Here is a 16144-nt window from a genome sequence, read left to right as displayed (position 1 = left end):
CTGATATAAAATCTTTTCTTCAATTTAGTCATGAAAACTAGCTGGCTTCTCATTTAGGGTACATACACCTACTGGCTCGTGTCAGTTCTGCTTTCCATAAATGTCCTTTGGTTCTAGTCGCATGTTTCAATCCAGACATCTTTAGCCTAAGCGAGCTATACAGAGCAGGATTTCCACAGACACAGAGTACTAGTACGCTAATTGAGGACACGTTTCGACATTGTAATGATCTGTAGACTCCCAAACCTATTTTTCCAGCCACCTTTGAGTTGCATGCTGTAGCAGTACAGTCAGCACCTCTCAACAGATAATGCTGCAGAGATGGATCTAGCTTCAGCAGTGATTGTCACATGGATACTCCAAGCGAAACCCTTTGCCCTTTGGGATTTCCAAATACRAGCTACCTTTAGCTTTTAAAAGAGCTTGCAGATTACTCAAAAGATGCAAAAAGCTGCAAGAAGCACCACCTACGAGAATATATTTAATCCACTCTTGAGTGTGTAGAGTAACCAAACTGTAAACTTTGACTGGAAAGTGCTTTGATCTGCTACCGTTAAAAACAACCTTCCGTGTACAAAGACATTTGTCATCTGAACTGTTGCCATTATGTGAAACCCAGGCTCTTACTCATTACTATGAGCCGATTCCTTTTTAAAGGTCACTTGAGTTGCTAACAGAGAACTGAATAAGGATTATAAAACAACTTGCGATTAAATGTTAATATTGCAAATATTGAGATGCRTGGTATTTGCAGATTCTATACTTGTCCTTACTCCTTCCCTCTCAACTTCGGTTCAAGGATGTTATTCATTTCTGGGTGGGCCAAGAATATAAAATGTAWTAAGCCAGAAAAAGCAGCATGAACGCCACTCTCCAGAGCACAAGAAAAATCTTAAAGGAGGGTTAAGTTAACCAAACTGACAAAAAAGCCACTCTTTTCTCTTTTAAATGTTCATAATTTGCCAATTTAATAGTGTGGGAACAAAATCATTACCACTAGCGTCAGGAAACCTGACAAATTACTTACGCTCCCCAAGTGCAGATTTTCTTTCAAAAAATCAACAACGTACTTAACGAAGAAACGTGAAAATTAATGCTAAAACCGAGAGGTCCGTTTGTGACAGCCTTTTCCGAAACCCAGCTCGTCCATGAGAGGAGTCCAACAGAATCACTGCGCGGCACTCCGCAGCTTTTAAACTCTGGGACTAGCCCGCGAAGCCAATTCAAGCGTGCTCCAACGCACAGCACAGCTGATTTGACAACGCAAAAAACCCACATATAATCAGTCCCGTGGCTCTTCCCAAGAGTTCAACGTCCCAGGCTAGGGGTTTTCTACCTCAAATGCTTGCTTCTGTTATTACAGACAAAGGAAAAGTGGGGGAAAAAACGGGTTTTAAACCAAGAACGACTTGACATTTTAGCTCTTTTTCCTCCCAAAGGGGTAAGGCATTCTCTTATCCTCTCCATCAAACAGTTTTCAAGCTCCAACCTCAAGGCTGAACTGTGAATCTTCACATTAAAACCTACAATAAAGTTGTAAAGATTGATAATGTCACTCTATTTGGATTATGATACATGTATGAATAAAATACTAGAACTGTAATTTAATTTAGAATTTCTGCTGCAGCTCAACATTAATCAAACCGCAACAAAATAACACATTTGCAGATGATCCAAGCAGCACTGGGTCTATGTGCTCCYGCTGTAGGGTCCAATGTATTCTTCCACATTTTATATAATTCTGTATGCATCGCTTCCTTCAGAATACCAAAAAGATTCTGTCTCCTAAAGGAACACTCATCTATGACCACTTTTATCCCTCTGCTTGGGAAAAGCCTTTTAGAAATCAAATAGTCAGTCTAGTCTGCAGGTAGTATTTGAATTATTTTGTAAATGCTCATTTCCAACGTGGCACAGAGCGGGATACCAGCAAGTATTTCTCATTATATTTACATAAGGAAACAGGCTTGGCATTTTAATTAAAAACTCCGTATCACAATGCAAGATTGAAGTATTCAGGAGAACATTGAATACGAATTCCCATCTCTGCAGCATTATCTCATGCGTCATCAATTACTGCCATGCCTAAATCTAGCATCATGCCAGCACATTAAGACAGTAGGTACTATATGCAGTGTTCACTGGACCAGAAGAACAGAAATAAGAAGGGGGAAAGGAAACCCTAGAGAAGAAATTAAAAAAGGCAGACCGTGCAATACAAACCAGATCATGGCTGCTTAGCTAATATGGGCCAACTGCTGCGGAAGAAAAATGTCGAACACCCCAAGTTGTGTAAATTTTTTTGTAAACATCTAAACACGCACACAAACACACACAACACCAACCTACACACGAATGAAAATATATCCTGATCTTTTGCTAACGCTAAGCCTCTTCTAAGCGCACCCAAAGGTGAGGAAACTTAACGGAGAACTTAAATTACTGTAGAGAAAAGAAATATTTGAGAAGTACTAGCTTAACAAACATCTAGTCTTAATCAGAACACCGCTAAGTGACCCTTTATTGTTTGCTACCAGTTTTATTGCTATTGTATTGAAGCTGCAAATGAATATTAACATTGAAAAGCTAAAGCTAAGTGCCAACCTCGTAGGTGAAGTTTAGGCAGAACAAGTTATTACGCTTAAAACTAGCAAAAGATGCTTTGCAGAGAGAAAAATTAAAAAGCTCCAAAAAGCTTAAAAAAGATAAAGCTGAACAAAACTTATTTTTCCCTATCTTACAGCTTCATTCTCCATGCTGAATTCAAACTAAAACAGTATTTTAAAGAAATTCACAGCAGAATTGCAGATTCTAGGGGAAGGACTGCTATACTAATGCTAGAATACATCAGTGCGTCCCTATTGCCAGATATCATTCTAACATGTTTAACACTCCAGTAATTATCCAAAAATATAAACTAAAAAGGATCAAAATACATTTTACTACACTATTCCATTAGGTTCACACAAGAATTAAACTGATTCTTAAACAAAAAATACAAAAACTTAACAAAATAAATTCTATAAGTGAAAGTATTATTTTAATTAATTTCTGAAACACCAAGCTTAAATTTAAATTTAAAGTTACCTCTAATTTTAGTAGAACTACCTAAAGAGCAGGTCCCCAGCCCACTTAACATTAAAGTAGGGCATGCAGTTACACTACGAAAAAAATTAACCCCGCACCGCCATTTTCAAAAAGGTGCCCACTCCTATCATTTGTCTGCATTCACATCAAGTACCATCCGATCATGGCCTAATTTTTGGTGGATTGATGATGATAAATACGTATCTTACCGATTCTATAGGCTTGTCTAGAGACGCTTGCTCGATCTCCAAGTGCCCTTCTTCATACTGATCAAAGTGATTTCCCTGTAAAAGAAGGGAAATTATTATCATCTCTGTTATCTCTCCGTTATCTCTATTATCTTCTGTTATCGCTACAGCGGACAGAACATTTTCAGAAGTCTAGCTTCAAGATTTAGGAGGCCTGTAAACATGTGCGAGCTTGTGTATATTTAGCTAGCGAAACAAATGAACTAATTAAATACAGACTCAGTTCAGCGAATAGGATGGAAGAACAAAAAACATAATAATAATAATTTTGAAACCTAACTGTGCTAATCCAGTGATCACCATAGACTGCGGAAGTCAGTAAACCAGCACTTTCTTTCTAAATAAATAAATAAATAGATAAAAATAAATAAATAAAGTCTTTGAAAACACTAAATAATCACCAGTAGGGGCCAAAACCACACAGAGCAAAAATCAGAAGGAACCGACTCCACCACCGCTATGAAGTTTTGGGTTGTTTGTTTGTTTTTGAAACGGGTAGAGCTTGTCTTGCATCAGGAAGTCCAAACTGCTTGAGGCACACACGTCATTTCACACATCTTATGTCAACAAAAATCCCACAACAGTACCAAAGAAACTTCTCCCTGTGCCCACAGCACTCGTTCGTGGTCCGAAGCGCCCCTTTCCTTGAATCTGTGCAGCTGCGCAGGCAACGGTTAGTGCAACAGAGCCACTAATGCACAAAAAACAGGCCAGAGGAACACGCTTGAGGGAAGACAGAAGGACCAAAAGATGCACGGGGAAGTACGCTAAAATACAAAGATACTCGCACAGCAAAGAAAACGCTATGCAGAACCATCGAGCCAGGCAACCTAGCTTCCCCACACTCCAGCAGCAACCCCACAAGACTTCTGTGATCCTAGAGACTGGCCATGTATAAACGTGCTACATATTAATCTAAATCCCACTGGAAAATGAAGTAGGATTGCTATAACGGTATACTGTAATCTACCCAGGAATAACCATGCTTTGCATATCAAATGGTCCCTCGTTTTAGAAACATTTAGAATTTATTACCATCCAATGTCATATTGTAAATAAATAAATAAAAATCAGTACATACTTGGTCTTGCAAACCAAGCGTATGATTTTCAATAAGATACCTACTCACTACGTTAAAAAATAAATAAAAAAATTTATAAACCAAGTTCTACTTAGGTGTGAAGTTACAAACAAAAGTTATATACTGCTATTAAAAAATAATTTCCAGCTCTCCCTTAAGTATCATACACACTTCTAAATTGCTGCCTTCTGAACGGGGCAACCTGTCCACTAGCCATTCCACCAACGGCACCGTGCCCCTACACTGCCTACGCTCCATAACGCACGCAAACGCCAGCGACTGGAGTAGAGACTAAGATCCAAGCAACTTTCCTCAAGCATCCCCTATGGCAAAATTCAATCTTTCCTTGCTTTTGCCCAGACATTAAGCATAGAGGGTTCATAAATCAGGAAAGCGAACGTGGCAATCTGCGTCCTCAAGAATAACCGTTGGTGCTGCAACACCAGCAGCGTGAATGGCTGTTTCGGGAGAAAGTGTTCTTTGTTGCGGCTTCTCAGGAAGGCCAGAATTCCTGGAGTTGCAGACATGGTGAACCATTTTTGGCCATTCGGTGTGTCCACGATGCATCACTAACACACCTGGAAAAACGCTACTTTCTTGCTGCAAACGCAAAAGCAAACTAGGGAGGCGCCCGCAGCTGAGGTGAGCACAAAACCTATTAAAGGGTTCGTCTCTGCAAGCATTCCTGCGCTCCCRGGGTGCTGCCGAGAGCACTATGAAACCACACGAGCCTTAAGGCCTCAGCTGCCACTCGGTTCCTTTCTCAGGCCCAAAAGTGCCACCGAAATCCTTCCGGCTGTGCAGCGAGCACCTGGCAATTTTCATCTGCATCACAGCCCGCAATTACTCTGAGCTCGCCTAGCGCTGCGGCCAAGAGAAGCACGTTGTCGCTCTCCGCCTTTCGACCAACGCCGCTGTTTTCTTGTGTGAGAATCTTTACGCAAGCCAGCATGAAAACGAGCAAGTTGTAACTGTAAGGGAACCGCCTGCTGGAATTTTGCAAGCCAGACGCCAGGCTCCAAAAATTCTCTGGAAGCAGCATCCACATCCAGCGATGCAAACGCGCGTGAGAGCGTCTTGACAAAAAACCTGTTGCCAAGCGAACGTGCTTTGATACGCGCGCCCTAACTGCCAGCCTGCAAGTCATCTGCAGTCCGCAACGATCATTCACCCAGTCTAGGCTCCGTTCTCAGCAGTCATCTTTTCCCGCAGCCCCTCAAAAGCAGATTTGGGGCTTATTCCGGTGGCAGGAGCCCCCTCCAATATGAGTATTTTTTTGGACGGCCCTCCGGGAGCGAGCTGAACGCAAGCTTACTATCTGCACATGCAATAGTTGAGCTGCTTAACCAGCTTAGTGATTTGAGGAGACATCAGATGCAACRTGAACGTACAGATTGGACTAGCTGCCTGCTAGCAAAAACGCCCCAGTAAAACTTTGTAGAATAGATACGGTCTCACAAAATCCACAAGCATCACAGTGGTAGCATCTCACTAACATTTAGAGAACTGAAATGCACGAAACYCTCAGCAAAAACAAAGGTATACATGGTTTTTTTTCAATTTCGCAATGTGATTCGCTGCCTACAGATAGCTCTGAATATGCCAGCTAAATTACCTGGAGCTGGCAAAATATTTCTGCCTACTCACCATCTCCTTCTGCACACTGCCTGCCAAGACATTTAAAATTGCTGTTGCAAAGGCAAGGGTCAATCCCATTTTGAAGGAACGCCGTGCTGCTTTGAAGCTTTACAACTCAATTTTTCCTGTGCTTAAAAGTGTCTCCTCCCAGACATCATGCAAAAGACTGAACACAACATTGTCAAATGCACTACCAAAAAAAAAAAAAAAAAGGCACAGAAGGCTATTTTCTCCAAGTTTTAGTGATCCCAGTATTATCTACTTTATGCACTCTGACTGTGGGTTTTTTGTTACGGGTAACGGGAGYGGGAATGGGTTGCTTCCCGCCCCAAATAACAGCAATACTAATACTACAGCTTTCAAAACAGGCAGGGTGCTCGCCATCATCTTGAACTGCCGCGTATGCAAATACCATCCAAGCACCCCGTAACAAGCCTCGCGGGACTCTGACAAATGGTCTCTGTATTAGGAAGTTGACTCTTACCGGCTTGGCGATTTAAAGGCGTCAGAATAACCAAGTGTCTAAACTGACCTGAAACCAATACACGCCATGGGGCTTCTTCCTTATTTATCAACACCTAAGTGATAAAGGAAACGTTTTCTTTACGCCATAAAGCAGCCCCCCCCCCCGAAAAAAGGCACGAAAAAAATTTAACTGTCATAGTAAGGTCAAATTTATGAGCRTGTTCATTTTAATGGTGCCTACGAGGAAGGAGGAAAATGGTTCTTGCTTCTAGGGCCATTATAAATAGCTTGTTAAAGTGATGTTGTCCGCCATCTCGGAGATCACAGGCCTTTCRGACCTGGGATTCTGCAGGACAGGAGGCAGCACCGTTCGTCCCTTTGCTTCCTCAGCCCTGGAGCTTGCTAAACAAGTTGGGGGTAATTCAATCTGCTTTTTTGTTTTCCAGTCCTTCAACCTGGCACATTAAATTGATGCATTTTGTATTTCTGTTTCGCTCTATCTTCAGACAATGAATCAGAAGACGACAAAATCCTTTAACATTTAAATCTAACAGTTAATTAAACCCTAACCATTGAATCTGTCAAGAATAAACTGCATTTCTGGCAAACGTGAACCTTAAGCACAGACGACATTTTAACGTGAATTTGATCTGTATCTTCTGCAAACTTGAGTGATGTTTCCCTCTTTAGAGGGAACCTTCAAGTGAAGAGAATAATTCAATCACTACAAAATGGATACCAGATCATAAAACAAAAGCTGCACAAAAGCTTTCAGTAATATTCAACACAAAGCAAYCAAAGCCTAATCTCAAACTTCCTTTCTCTGTATGGCTATTCTAGAGATATGGTAAAATCCCAGCCCCATTAGCTAACGAGAAGGTTCCCACCTACGCCAGCGCAGAAGGATTTCAGTGCTGAATAAAATGCCCTACTCCCTCTCATCCTCTGCTCCTCCATTTTAAAACTGCTTGTATCAGACTGCCTAACTTCTGCTGTGTAAAACAAGATGCGTTACCCTGCTTACATTACTGTCTTACAAATGCTCTACTCCATCCTGAAATAGCAGAGCAAATAAGATGAGAAGCATCCACTTAAGTATCATTTATTGCTGTTTGTATCACGCTGTGCTACAGTAAACGCTCCAACGCTAGGTGCTTCACCCATGACCATATTGAAATTCAATATATTTTACTGCTTAGACGAGAAGCAAGGACAAGTCTTTAATGTCTGAACACTTACCCACCACACATATCATTTAGTTTCCTTGTTGCATTTCATCTCCAGAAGCCAATATTCCTGTGTCCTGTAATTTTTCTTGTTACTATCATCCGTACTTTGGCTCACCAGACATTTTGGTTACTCACAGTCACATGTCYTTGCCTTCCTCCTCCACTTTCCCATTGCTTGATCTCTGCATGAAGCTCTTGGCCAAACTTTAAGTCTTGGAGCCTTCATACACTTCACTGCCGAGTTATGAATCTGGCATTTGAAAATCAACTCTTAACAAAAGCTGTCTCCATGCAGGATTTTAGACCCTCGCGCTCCCTTATTTGGACTGTAAATACTTTAGCCCTTTGGTCCAACAAATGCTGTTTTGTCCAAGACTAAACATAGTAGAGTCATTGCATTCTCGGAAATAATTCATATAAAATAGCTGAGGGAAAAGGTTGCCAGTAAACGGCTCTTAGTCAATACACATGAAATGAATTTGATTTAAGTCCATTTATCGGTGTAAGTTTAACGATCTTGCATGCATCACAAAATAAATTGTCCCCTCTGAGACAGCCGGACTACTGCACAAATGAGCTACATGAGGCACCCTTTCATGAAGGTGGGCAAAGACATAGCACRTAAGGACACACAGATTACCAGGAAGAAAGATCCCTTTAAAGCATCTTCACAACTACAAGGCAGAAGAAGATCATGCTCCGCTCCTTCCCACCCACTCCCCGTAGTATATATCCAAAACCAGACCCGACTTCTGAGCACTGGATTTTCTAAGTCACCTGCAGCCTTCTCAACACAATGAGGAAAGAGCAATGAGTCACTTCAACTGCTTCAAGGCTATTACACTTCCTTGGACATTCGTTATTGGACTGCATTTTGCAATCGGCCCAAACGCAGAGGATATTAAAATGTCAGCTTTACAGAATGCATTCCGTGTAGTACACATTCCTGATGAGAATTAGCGGTTTCTTTAACAACCAGCCATAAGTTATCCATATATTACTTCAAAAGAAGAGCAAGTGTGGTAGTCTAAGTCTAAGTAGCTATGCCAAACCTTTAAATAAAGTTCTCATTTGGAGAAGTGAGGAAACTACAACAGAAAAGCAGTATAATGGGATGTGAAACCAACAGCTCTCTTCCAGAACCACCTTACTCAGCGCTCCCTTCAGTTACTGCTCAACAAGAGAGCTCAGTTATTTGAGCATTATTAATATGAAAGAAGATCTAAGTTGCTTTCTGTATCTGACTTCTGTTAGTTCTTGCCTTAAACTCCCAAAATGGGAAGTCAAAGTGCCAAATTCAGATTTTACTCAGCAATGTCACTTACAATCATTTAACCAAGCCCATTTCCCATTTTTGAAAACTCTGAAGGCATTACGTTGTAAAACAGCAGCTGAGACACTAGGAACATCTATAAAGATAAATTAGTACCCACAAAAAGGCCATTTTTCTAGTGCAGATAAAGCTACAGTTGACTGTGTTTGATAAATTACAGAGCGCTTTGCACTGCCCTCCAGTTTCTTTAAAAAAATCTTGTTTTAAAGGAGGAGCTTGAACAGTTCGGAGACCTTTCAAAAGATAAGGCTATACAATTTCCATTGACTTTTTCCAAAGACGGCTAAACTGTTCTTACCAGAACTCTTGCAAGCATCCCACATCTAGGATACCTTTATGAACTTTGTTAGTCCAGCACCAATGGTGTCGCCAAAAACACAGGCATGGGAACCACTTTGAAAGGACTTGACCGAATGCCAGAGATTCTTGCCTAATCCAAAGTCTTAACTAGGAATTACATGCAGTAAATCACAATCAACATTAATCTCATTTTTGTGCTGCATTTTATTTCTAAACTCTCTTTTTAAAAATCTTTTCAGCTTGGTCAGCTTTTATTAGACCTGTCAGCTTTGCACAACGCTGAGCTCAACTTACCCACCTCTCCTCACACCGCATGAAGGTGATGCATACCACTGAGTGCAGCTATAGAGTTACACTCAGAGAGGCAACAGGAGAAGACCGACTGACCCTGGGCAAAAATCAAATACAAAAAGGTAAAAGCGACAGCGAGTAAGGCCTGTTAGTACTACCTTATATTTTCCTTATTTGTGGGGCTCTATCAACTATATCATATGCTAACCTCTCCAGGAAACTTCAGCCAACACAGACAGGAGAGGGAAAGTGTTAAAAACAAGTCAAGATCACCATAACTAATCAACTGTTTATTACACACAGTCAACTCTTAATAGTTTTATAATTCCTCTGCAAGATCCATATTGCCATACGTACACSGACTACAAATATCTCAGACAATAATTTATGCCACTCTTAGAAGCAAAGCAGGACCTGATGATTCTGCAAGATGGAAGATCTCCAAAAAGCTAACTGATGTAGACAACTGTGCTGATGTTCAGGAATCTGTCCAGAGAAACTGAAAACAACTCCCGAAAAATGTAGCTTAGACATGTTACTTGAATACTTATTATGTATCCAGAACAAGATACATTTTTAAGATCAATATGGACCCGTGAAGATGATCCCATCCACTCTCCTGCTTGCACTGGAAGGTTTCTTGGATGCTTTTAGAAATCACATGGTTTCTGAAAACTACAGAAAAACAATACAAAAGCAACTCTGAGAGTCTGCTGGTACCTGGAAATTCTCTGTTAATGTGTCCCAGAACAAAACCATTAATTTCTTTTTCCTTTTGTCTCCTGATGAACTGTAATGACCCACAAAATTTAAGCTATCCTTTTCCAGCAACACAGAAGGAAAGCATTCAAAAACAGCTAGTGTTTTCATAGCCTTCAGCATATTATAAATTGCTTTCCCAGTCCCTTTCCTGTAAATAAGCAATACAAGTGCGTAAGAGCTGACAACGTACGTCTTACCACCCTCAGAAATAGCTTAATATTTGCAGTCAACATCTTCTGAAAGCTGCAGTAAACCTCATTTTAGACAAACACACACATCGTAATTATTTTTTGAGAGTACTTAAAATGAAAATCCTCTCAAGTCAATACAACAAAAGCAATCACTTAAGATTTGGAATTGAATTTAAATTAGCAACTTTTTAAAGAAGCACCTTGTAATTACACGTTGAGATGTTGACGGCACGTTTAGTTTACCACACTAAAAATTAATTTTGATGCCAGAACTCTAACTGTTAAATCCAAAAACACTGGAAGAAGCCCCACCAGAACACATTCAAAACTACTAATAGGTTAAGAGCTTTAAACTGGAAAAACATGCATTCCAATACCTAGTTAGAAGTGCCCAGTTGAAAACATGCTCTATAGTTCAGAGATAAACAGCTTGTTCAAAAGGACTGTAAGCCAGAGGCAGGTCCCTGCTTCACTATGTTTTGCAGAGTCTGGCATCAAACAAGATGAATTTAATGTGTTTTGGATTCTTTCTCCCATTACCAATGCCAGCTATAAATCCGTTCCAGTACACAAGGGATGCTGTTTGATTCTTCAACTCTTCCAGCAGCTGTACTGGAGGGTAGTAGCACTGGTCTAACCTATCCGACTTTCTCTTAGTCATTTCTTAACATATCCTGATGCAGAAGAGTCTGGAGCTTACAGTACCCATGACTAACAGGGACTTTTAAGGCAGGGGGAAAAAAAAATTTATATATATATATATATATATATATATATATATATATCTTGGTGGGGTAGGGTGCTAGTCATTAAATATCTATGATACAATCTATTTTTTCGCCACCAAAAATTTCTGAGGATCAGTCTTCAGGAAGCTGGACTGCAACTTCCCAGCACTGCATGGTGAAAGCACTATATATACCCTGGGGTCTCTTGGACCACAATTTCCCTGGCTACCAAACCTCCTCTTGAGACAGACAACACATGGAAAACAACAGCAGGCGGAGAATTTGGGCAAGAAAACACCTTGAAAAAAAATTAAAAGCATTAATAGCAGGGTTTCTTTTTCAAAATAGTTTTTTTGACTCAGTAAAGGATTGCTTTTAAACCAGAACATYGCAGAAAACCTCACTAAGGAGCACRTTAACYGGACTCGACAGGAATTCCACACGGCTCAGTACCATTCAACATTTTTATCGATGGGCAGAGGGGAAACAGAACAACYGACGACTGGATTTGCAGATCACAAAGTCTGACGAACAGTAAGTAACAAYGAGGACAATGTGTTTGTGCAGAGCAATCTGACCCGAATAACAGTGACCTGAACCTACTAAAACAAAGTATGTTTAACAGAGCCATATACAAACACACCTACAGAATAGGGCTGCACCTGAGAAGGCAGGGACTGAAGAATCTAAGTCAATCAAGACCTCTCCATGCAACGCTGCGGCAAAAAGGCTAAAAAACATGACCCAGGGACGTGCAACAGAGGAACAGCAAATAAGAATAAAGGAGTAAGAAAGCAGCTTATCTCTGCATATTGTACAGATGGGACCTAATTCCAGACACTCCAAAAAAGTCTTTAGTCACATTTTGAAGATGTAGAAAATTTTGAGAAAGCAATACCAATGCATAAGGGCTGGAAAAATGCCTTATAATGGCAGAATTTAGAGATCAGTCTGTTAAAGCTCTCAAAAGAACCTAAGAGTAAGGCATAAATATTATATATGCCTTCACATAAAGAAGGGCCAAGGCACTAATGGGTACTTTAGCCTAGTAGAGGAGGATGTAACAAAAAGCAATACTAAAGCTGAAAACAGAAAAATCTGCACAGCAAATACAGGAATGTATACCTTTCCGTGGACAAACCACTAGAAAAGACCTACATTTTCCTTTATAAGTTCACCACCACCTGCTGTCTTCGAGAGAAAGAAATACTGTAGTCAAGCACTAGCTACTGGATTCAAAACAGGGTTAAATGACTGGAATTGAAATGTGTGTGATTTCTAGGTATTCAGAGTAGACATCTTAATATGAACTTCTAGCTTTAAAACTGTGAACCACTAAAAATCTCAACTGGATTAGCTGCTCATAGAGCTCTTCAAAAGATAGAAAGCACCAAGAGCTATTACTGGTTTAAAACCGTATCATAGAAAAAGGAACGCCAACTGAGGAAACCTTGCGGAGAACTCCAAAAATGCTTTTGGATCAGATGAACTCCTCAAGCTCTACAACCCTGTGCAGTGACTGACAGCAGAGCTACTTAGGAGTTTGGGGKTTTTTTATTTTGTTTTGGAGGGGGCTGAAGGAAGAGGTGACTTAGAAGCAGCCAAGATAATTTACACATGGTTTGTGGGCCTGTAGCATTGAGAAAGTGTTTCCTTTCCTATTTAGTTAGCCATGGCAATAGGGAACATCACTGCACAAGAGAAGAAAACAGAAGTGACATTAAAAAAACAGCAGGGAAAGGTACAGCTAATACAAGAAAGAAGCAGTAGGTCTATATAAAATTAATTTACAGCACAAGTTCCTAAACTTCACACCGAATTTCAAATTTTCCTGGGATCTTCTAAAAATGGAACCAATACTATTTCATCTACTTTCCATGCATTTTCCCCTAATTTTCCCTTCTTCTCCTTGCTAATATAAGTAGACAAAAATCAGTCACAGTTCTGATGTTCTGCTTTGCTCAGTTGAGAGGTCAGAAAGTCTTGTAAAGGAGAAGAGCAGTATTCTTCTTGTTGTGGCCATTCCAAAAAAAAAAAAAAATCTAACCCTAATCTAATGACAAATGAAGATCTCCAAACAACGCTACTAATTTTTAGAAAATTCTGAGATTAATTCTTTAATAAGAAAACAGGCTATGGAGAAGGGCAGCCTCCTTGACTGCTCTCAGTTACATCTCAGAATTTATCTAGGGCAAATCTATGCACAGGAATCTGCTACCAGTTAGAAGCTCAGGACATCACATTATGGAATGATTGCAATCCTATTTTTCCCCCCATTCCCCCACATTAAGTTTTTCTCCTCCCAATTAGTAAAAGCAGGCAAAAGGAAGTGACCCTATTTATTTTCCTGAAGCTCAGAGAGAAGCTATCAACTGACTTTGTCACATAATCCATGAGCAGTCAGGGCCTGTTCAAGGATATAAAAATCAAATACGCTTGCCTTAGCCAGCACATAAATGAAAAAAAAGTTCAAGCAACTGACAATACAGACTCATTAAAAAGGCAGAATTTAAAACTCTACACTGCCGGCCCAGATGTCCAGTAAGCTGGACTGCATAAGCTGCTTGGGAACACAACTTATCCCTGCTTCTTGTATTCCTGACATTCGGCCAATTAAAAAAAAAGAAAAAGAAAGAAAAAAAAGGAAAAAAAAAAGTAAAGCCACATGCCATCAACCTTTGACTGAACTCGCTGAAAGTGGCAAGACTAGTAGAGCAAAGTGCCCGTTTAGCTCTTAGAATACGTTTGGAAAAAAAATTGCCTATCTTCTTGGCGTAAGCAAGAATATGAGAACTGAGGTCCAGCCTGTCCACATTCCAAACAATCTTAGAAAATAAGACATTTTTGCTAAGAAAAGTGTTATTCTATTATACAGACTATACAACAAACTCCTCTAAAAAAAAGAGACAACAGTTTGTGTTCTGTCTAGCTAATGATGCAAGTAAGTGCAATGTACGTAGGAAGAGGAAATTATTGTACACATATACACATATGGCTTGTAATATTTCTGCTTCAACAATGAAAAGGAGAAAGATAAAGAAACATAACATTTTCTCAACATCTGTGCATAACTCAGAACTCCACTGGATTTCAGTGAACCAGAGACATCCRTAGTATTCATTCTTTGGATTCAGTGTAGTTTATCAAAAGAAAAGAAAAAATTTATTGCAATTACACAAAACAACACTGTAAAAACACAGATTTACTTATTGCAGTCTCATGTAGTCACATGGCATTGAGTAATGCTTTTAAAATACTATGTTAGCATTTTCAACAGGTATTGTTCATAATTACTTCAAGTTACAGTGGTTCACAAGTTTGTCTCTGCCAAAGGGAATCAATCAAGGAGACAGTAGAAGCAGACAAGTGACAGACATTCCTGAAGCTGAAACGCTGCATGATCTTTTAACCGAAGGACTGAGCTTGCCAATGACCCAATCAAATATAACCCTTTATAGGAAGGGAAGGGGAAAAACTGGGGGATTTGCTGGGGGTAAACCATCCAGCATACTTAACTTACCATATCAGAGCCTAAAGAAAGGAAAGAAAAGATCAGTAATGTCCTTCTTTCTTCAGTAGCTAATTTCATTGCATAAAGTCTCCCAAACAGAAACAGCTGTGCTGCCCTGGTCAGGGAAAGACCAAATATTACCAGACAGAGCAAAGCTAAATGCGTTTCACTGGAGCTGCTCTAAAGCTCAGCACCTGCAAAATATAGAGTCAAGAAACAGGTGCTTTCCCTTGAGGTTTTCTAAGCTTTGGGAGTATGAAGCAACAAAGGCAGAGGACCTACATCTTTTGTGCAGCTTCTAAAGCCACACAGCACTTCAAAAGCCAGACTTTCCTGCAAGCCAATCCTATCAAAAAAAAAAAAAAAGGAGAAAAAAAAAGTTCCTAATCACACTATTGTAGTGATAACTTCTGACTGCATTTCCTGCTTCTTTGGGAGTTTATACTTTCATACTATCCTTAACTTTGAGGTTCCTTTCGCCCTGCCATAAAGGACTCAGGAATATATTCAGAGAATACATCATCTTTATTCTGAAGGCTGTCTGACCTCCTTATCCTTATGCTAGTTACTTTCTTCCACAGAATCTTCATTCCCTCCACCACCTTCTCTCTACCTACCACAACATTTTGGCTGCTGTAATTCAGCTATTCCACCCCCCATAATTTCGCCAGTTCTGAGCTGATCCCCCCGTTCAACAATCCTGCTCCCCCTCATCATTCTCATATGTACTTCACACCCTTAATACCTTGTTTCCCTGCTGTTTTAGTCCTTTTCCTTCCTGAACTGATTTCCCTCCAACACTGTACATTTCCATTTTTCCTCTTTCCCCTAATCTCATTTAGCTCCCTTTAGTTAGGCATGCAGGAGAGAAGAGCAATCTGCAGCGCTCTCACCTTTAATCCACTTCTGCTGAGCGTATCAGAAACCCAGAAACCTGAATATCACCTCTGTTGACTCTGCACTGCTAACCTCATCTCTCCCCTGCCCACATTAGCGCTCAGTTCGCCCTCACTCTTGCCAAATTAATCCTCTCAAACCCAGATTCTTTCCAGTTTCCTTCAAGAAAGAGGGGCCGATAACATTTAAAGAGAACTCCAGCTTTTCTCTTCCAATTACTCTCTTCCTTTAGCCACTTCACTAATTCCAAGGCATTTGCCTTTCTTCCAAACAGCTAAAAGCTTCCTTTGACCCATGCACTTTAGTACTGACCTTTTGTTTCTCTTCCTCTCGCGGGACCGTACACATCCTTTCACTTCGAGACCATCACAAGCACAGCACCT

At 40.2% G+C, this 16144-nt stretch overlaps 1 protein-coding gene across 3 annotated transcripts in view; it reads right to left on the bottom strand.

The window, feature by feature from the left end:
• The window catches only part of GPATCH8 (G-patch domain containing 8), a 53825-nt gene extending 37681 nt beyond the window's left edge, over nt 1-16144 (bottom strand). For 2 of the 3 annotated variants that reach the window (XM_026055908.1, XM_026055909.1), the window contains exons 1-2: nt 16074-16144; nt 3297-3371 (exon numbers count right to left, since the gene is read on the bottom strand). In XM_026055908.1, coding sequence (XP_025911693.1) covers nt 3297-3371; nt 16074-16109 — 111 coding nt within the window. In that variant the 5' untranslated portion in view covers nt 16110-16144. Of the gene's footprint in view, nt 1-3296; nt 3372-16073 lie in introns of those variants that run through there. The other variant, XM_026055911.1, reaches the window with a different exon arrangement.

This window comes from Apteryx rowi, unplaced genomic scaffold (genome assembly GCF_003343035.1).
Source record: "Apteryx rowi isolate R43461 unplaced genomic scaffold, aptRow1 scaffold_1276, whole genome shotgun sequence".
In the NCBI taxonomy this organism is placed as follows: Eukaryota; Metazoa; Chordata; class Aves; order Apterygiformes; family Apterygidae; genus Apteryx; species Apteryx rowi.
This window is presented reverse-complemented; position numbering and strand designations above follow the sequence as displayed.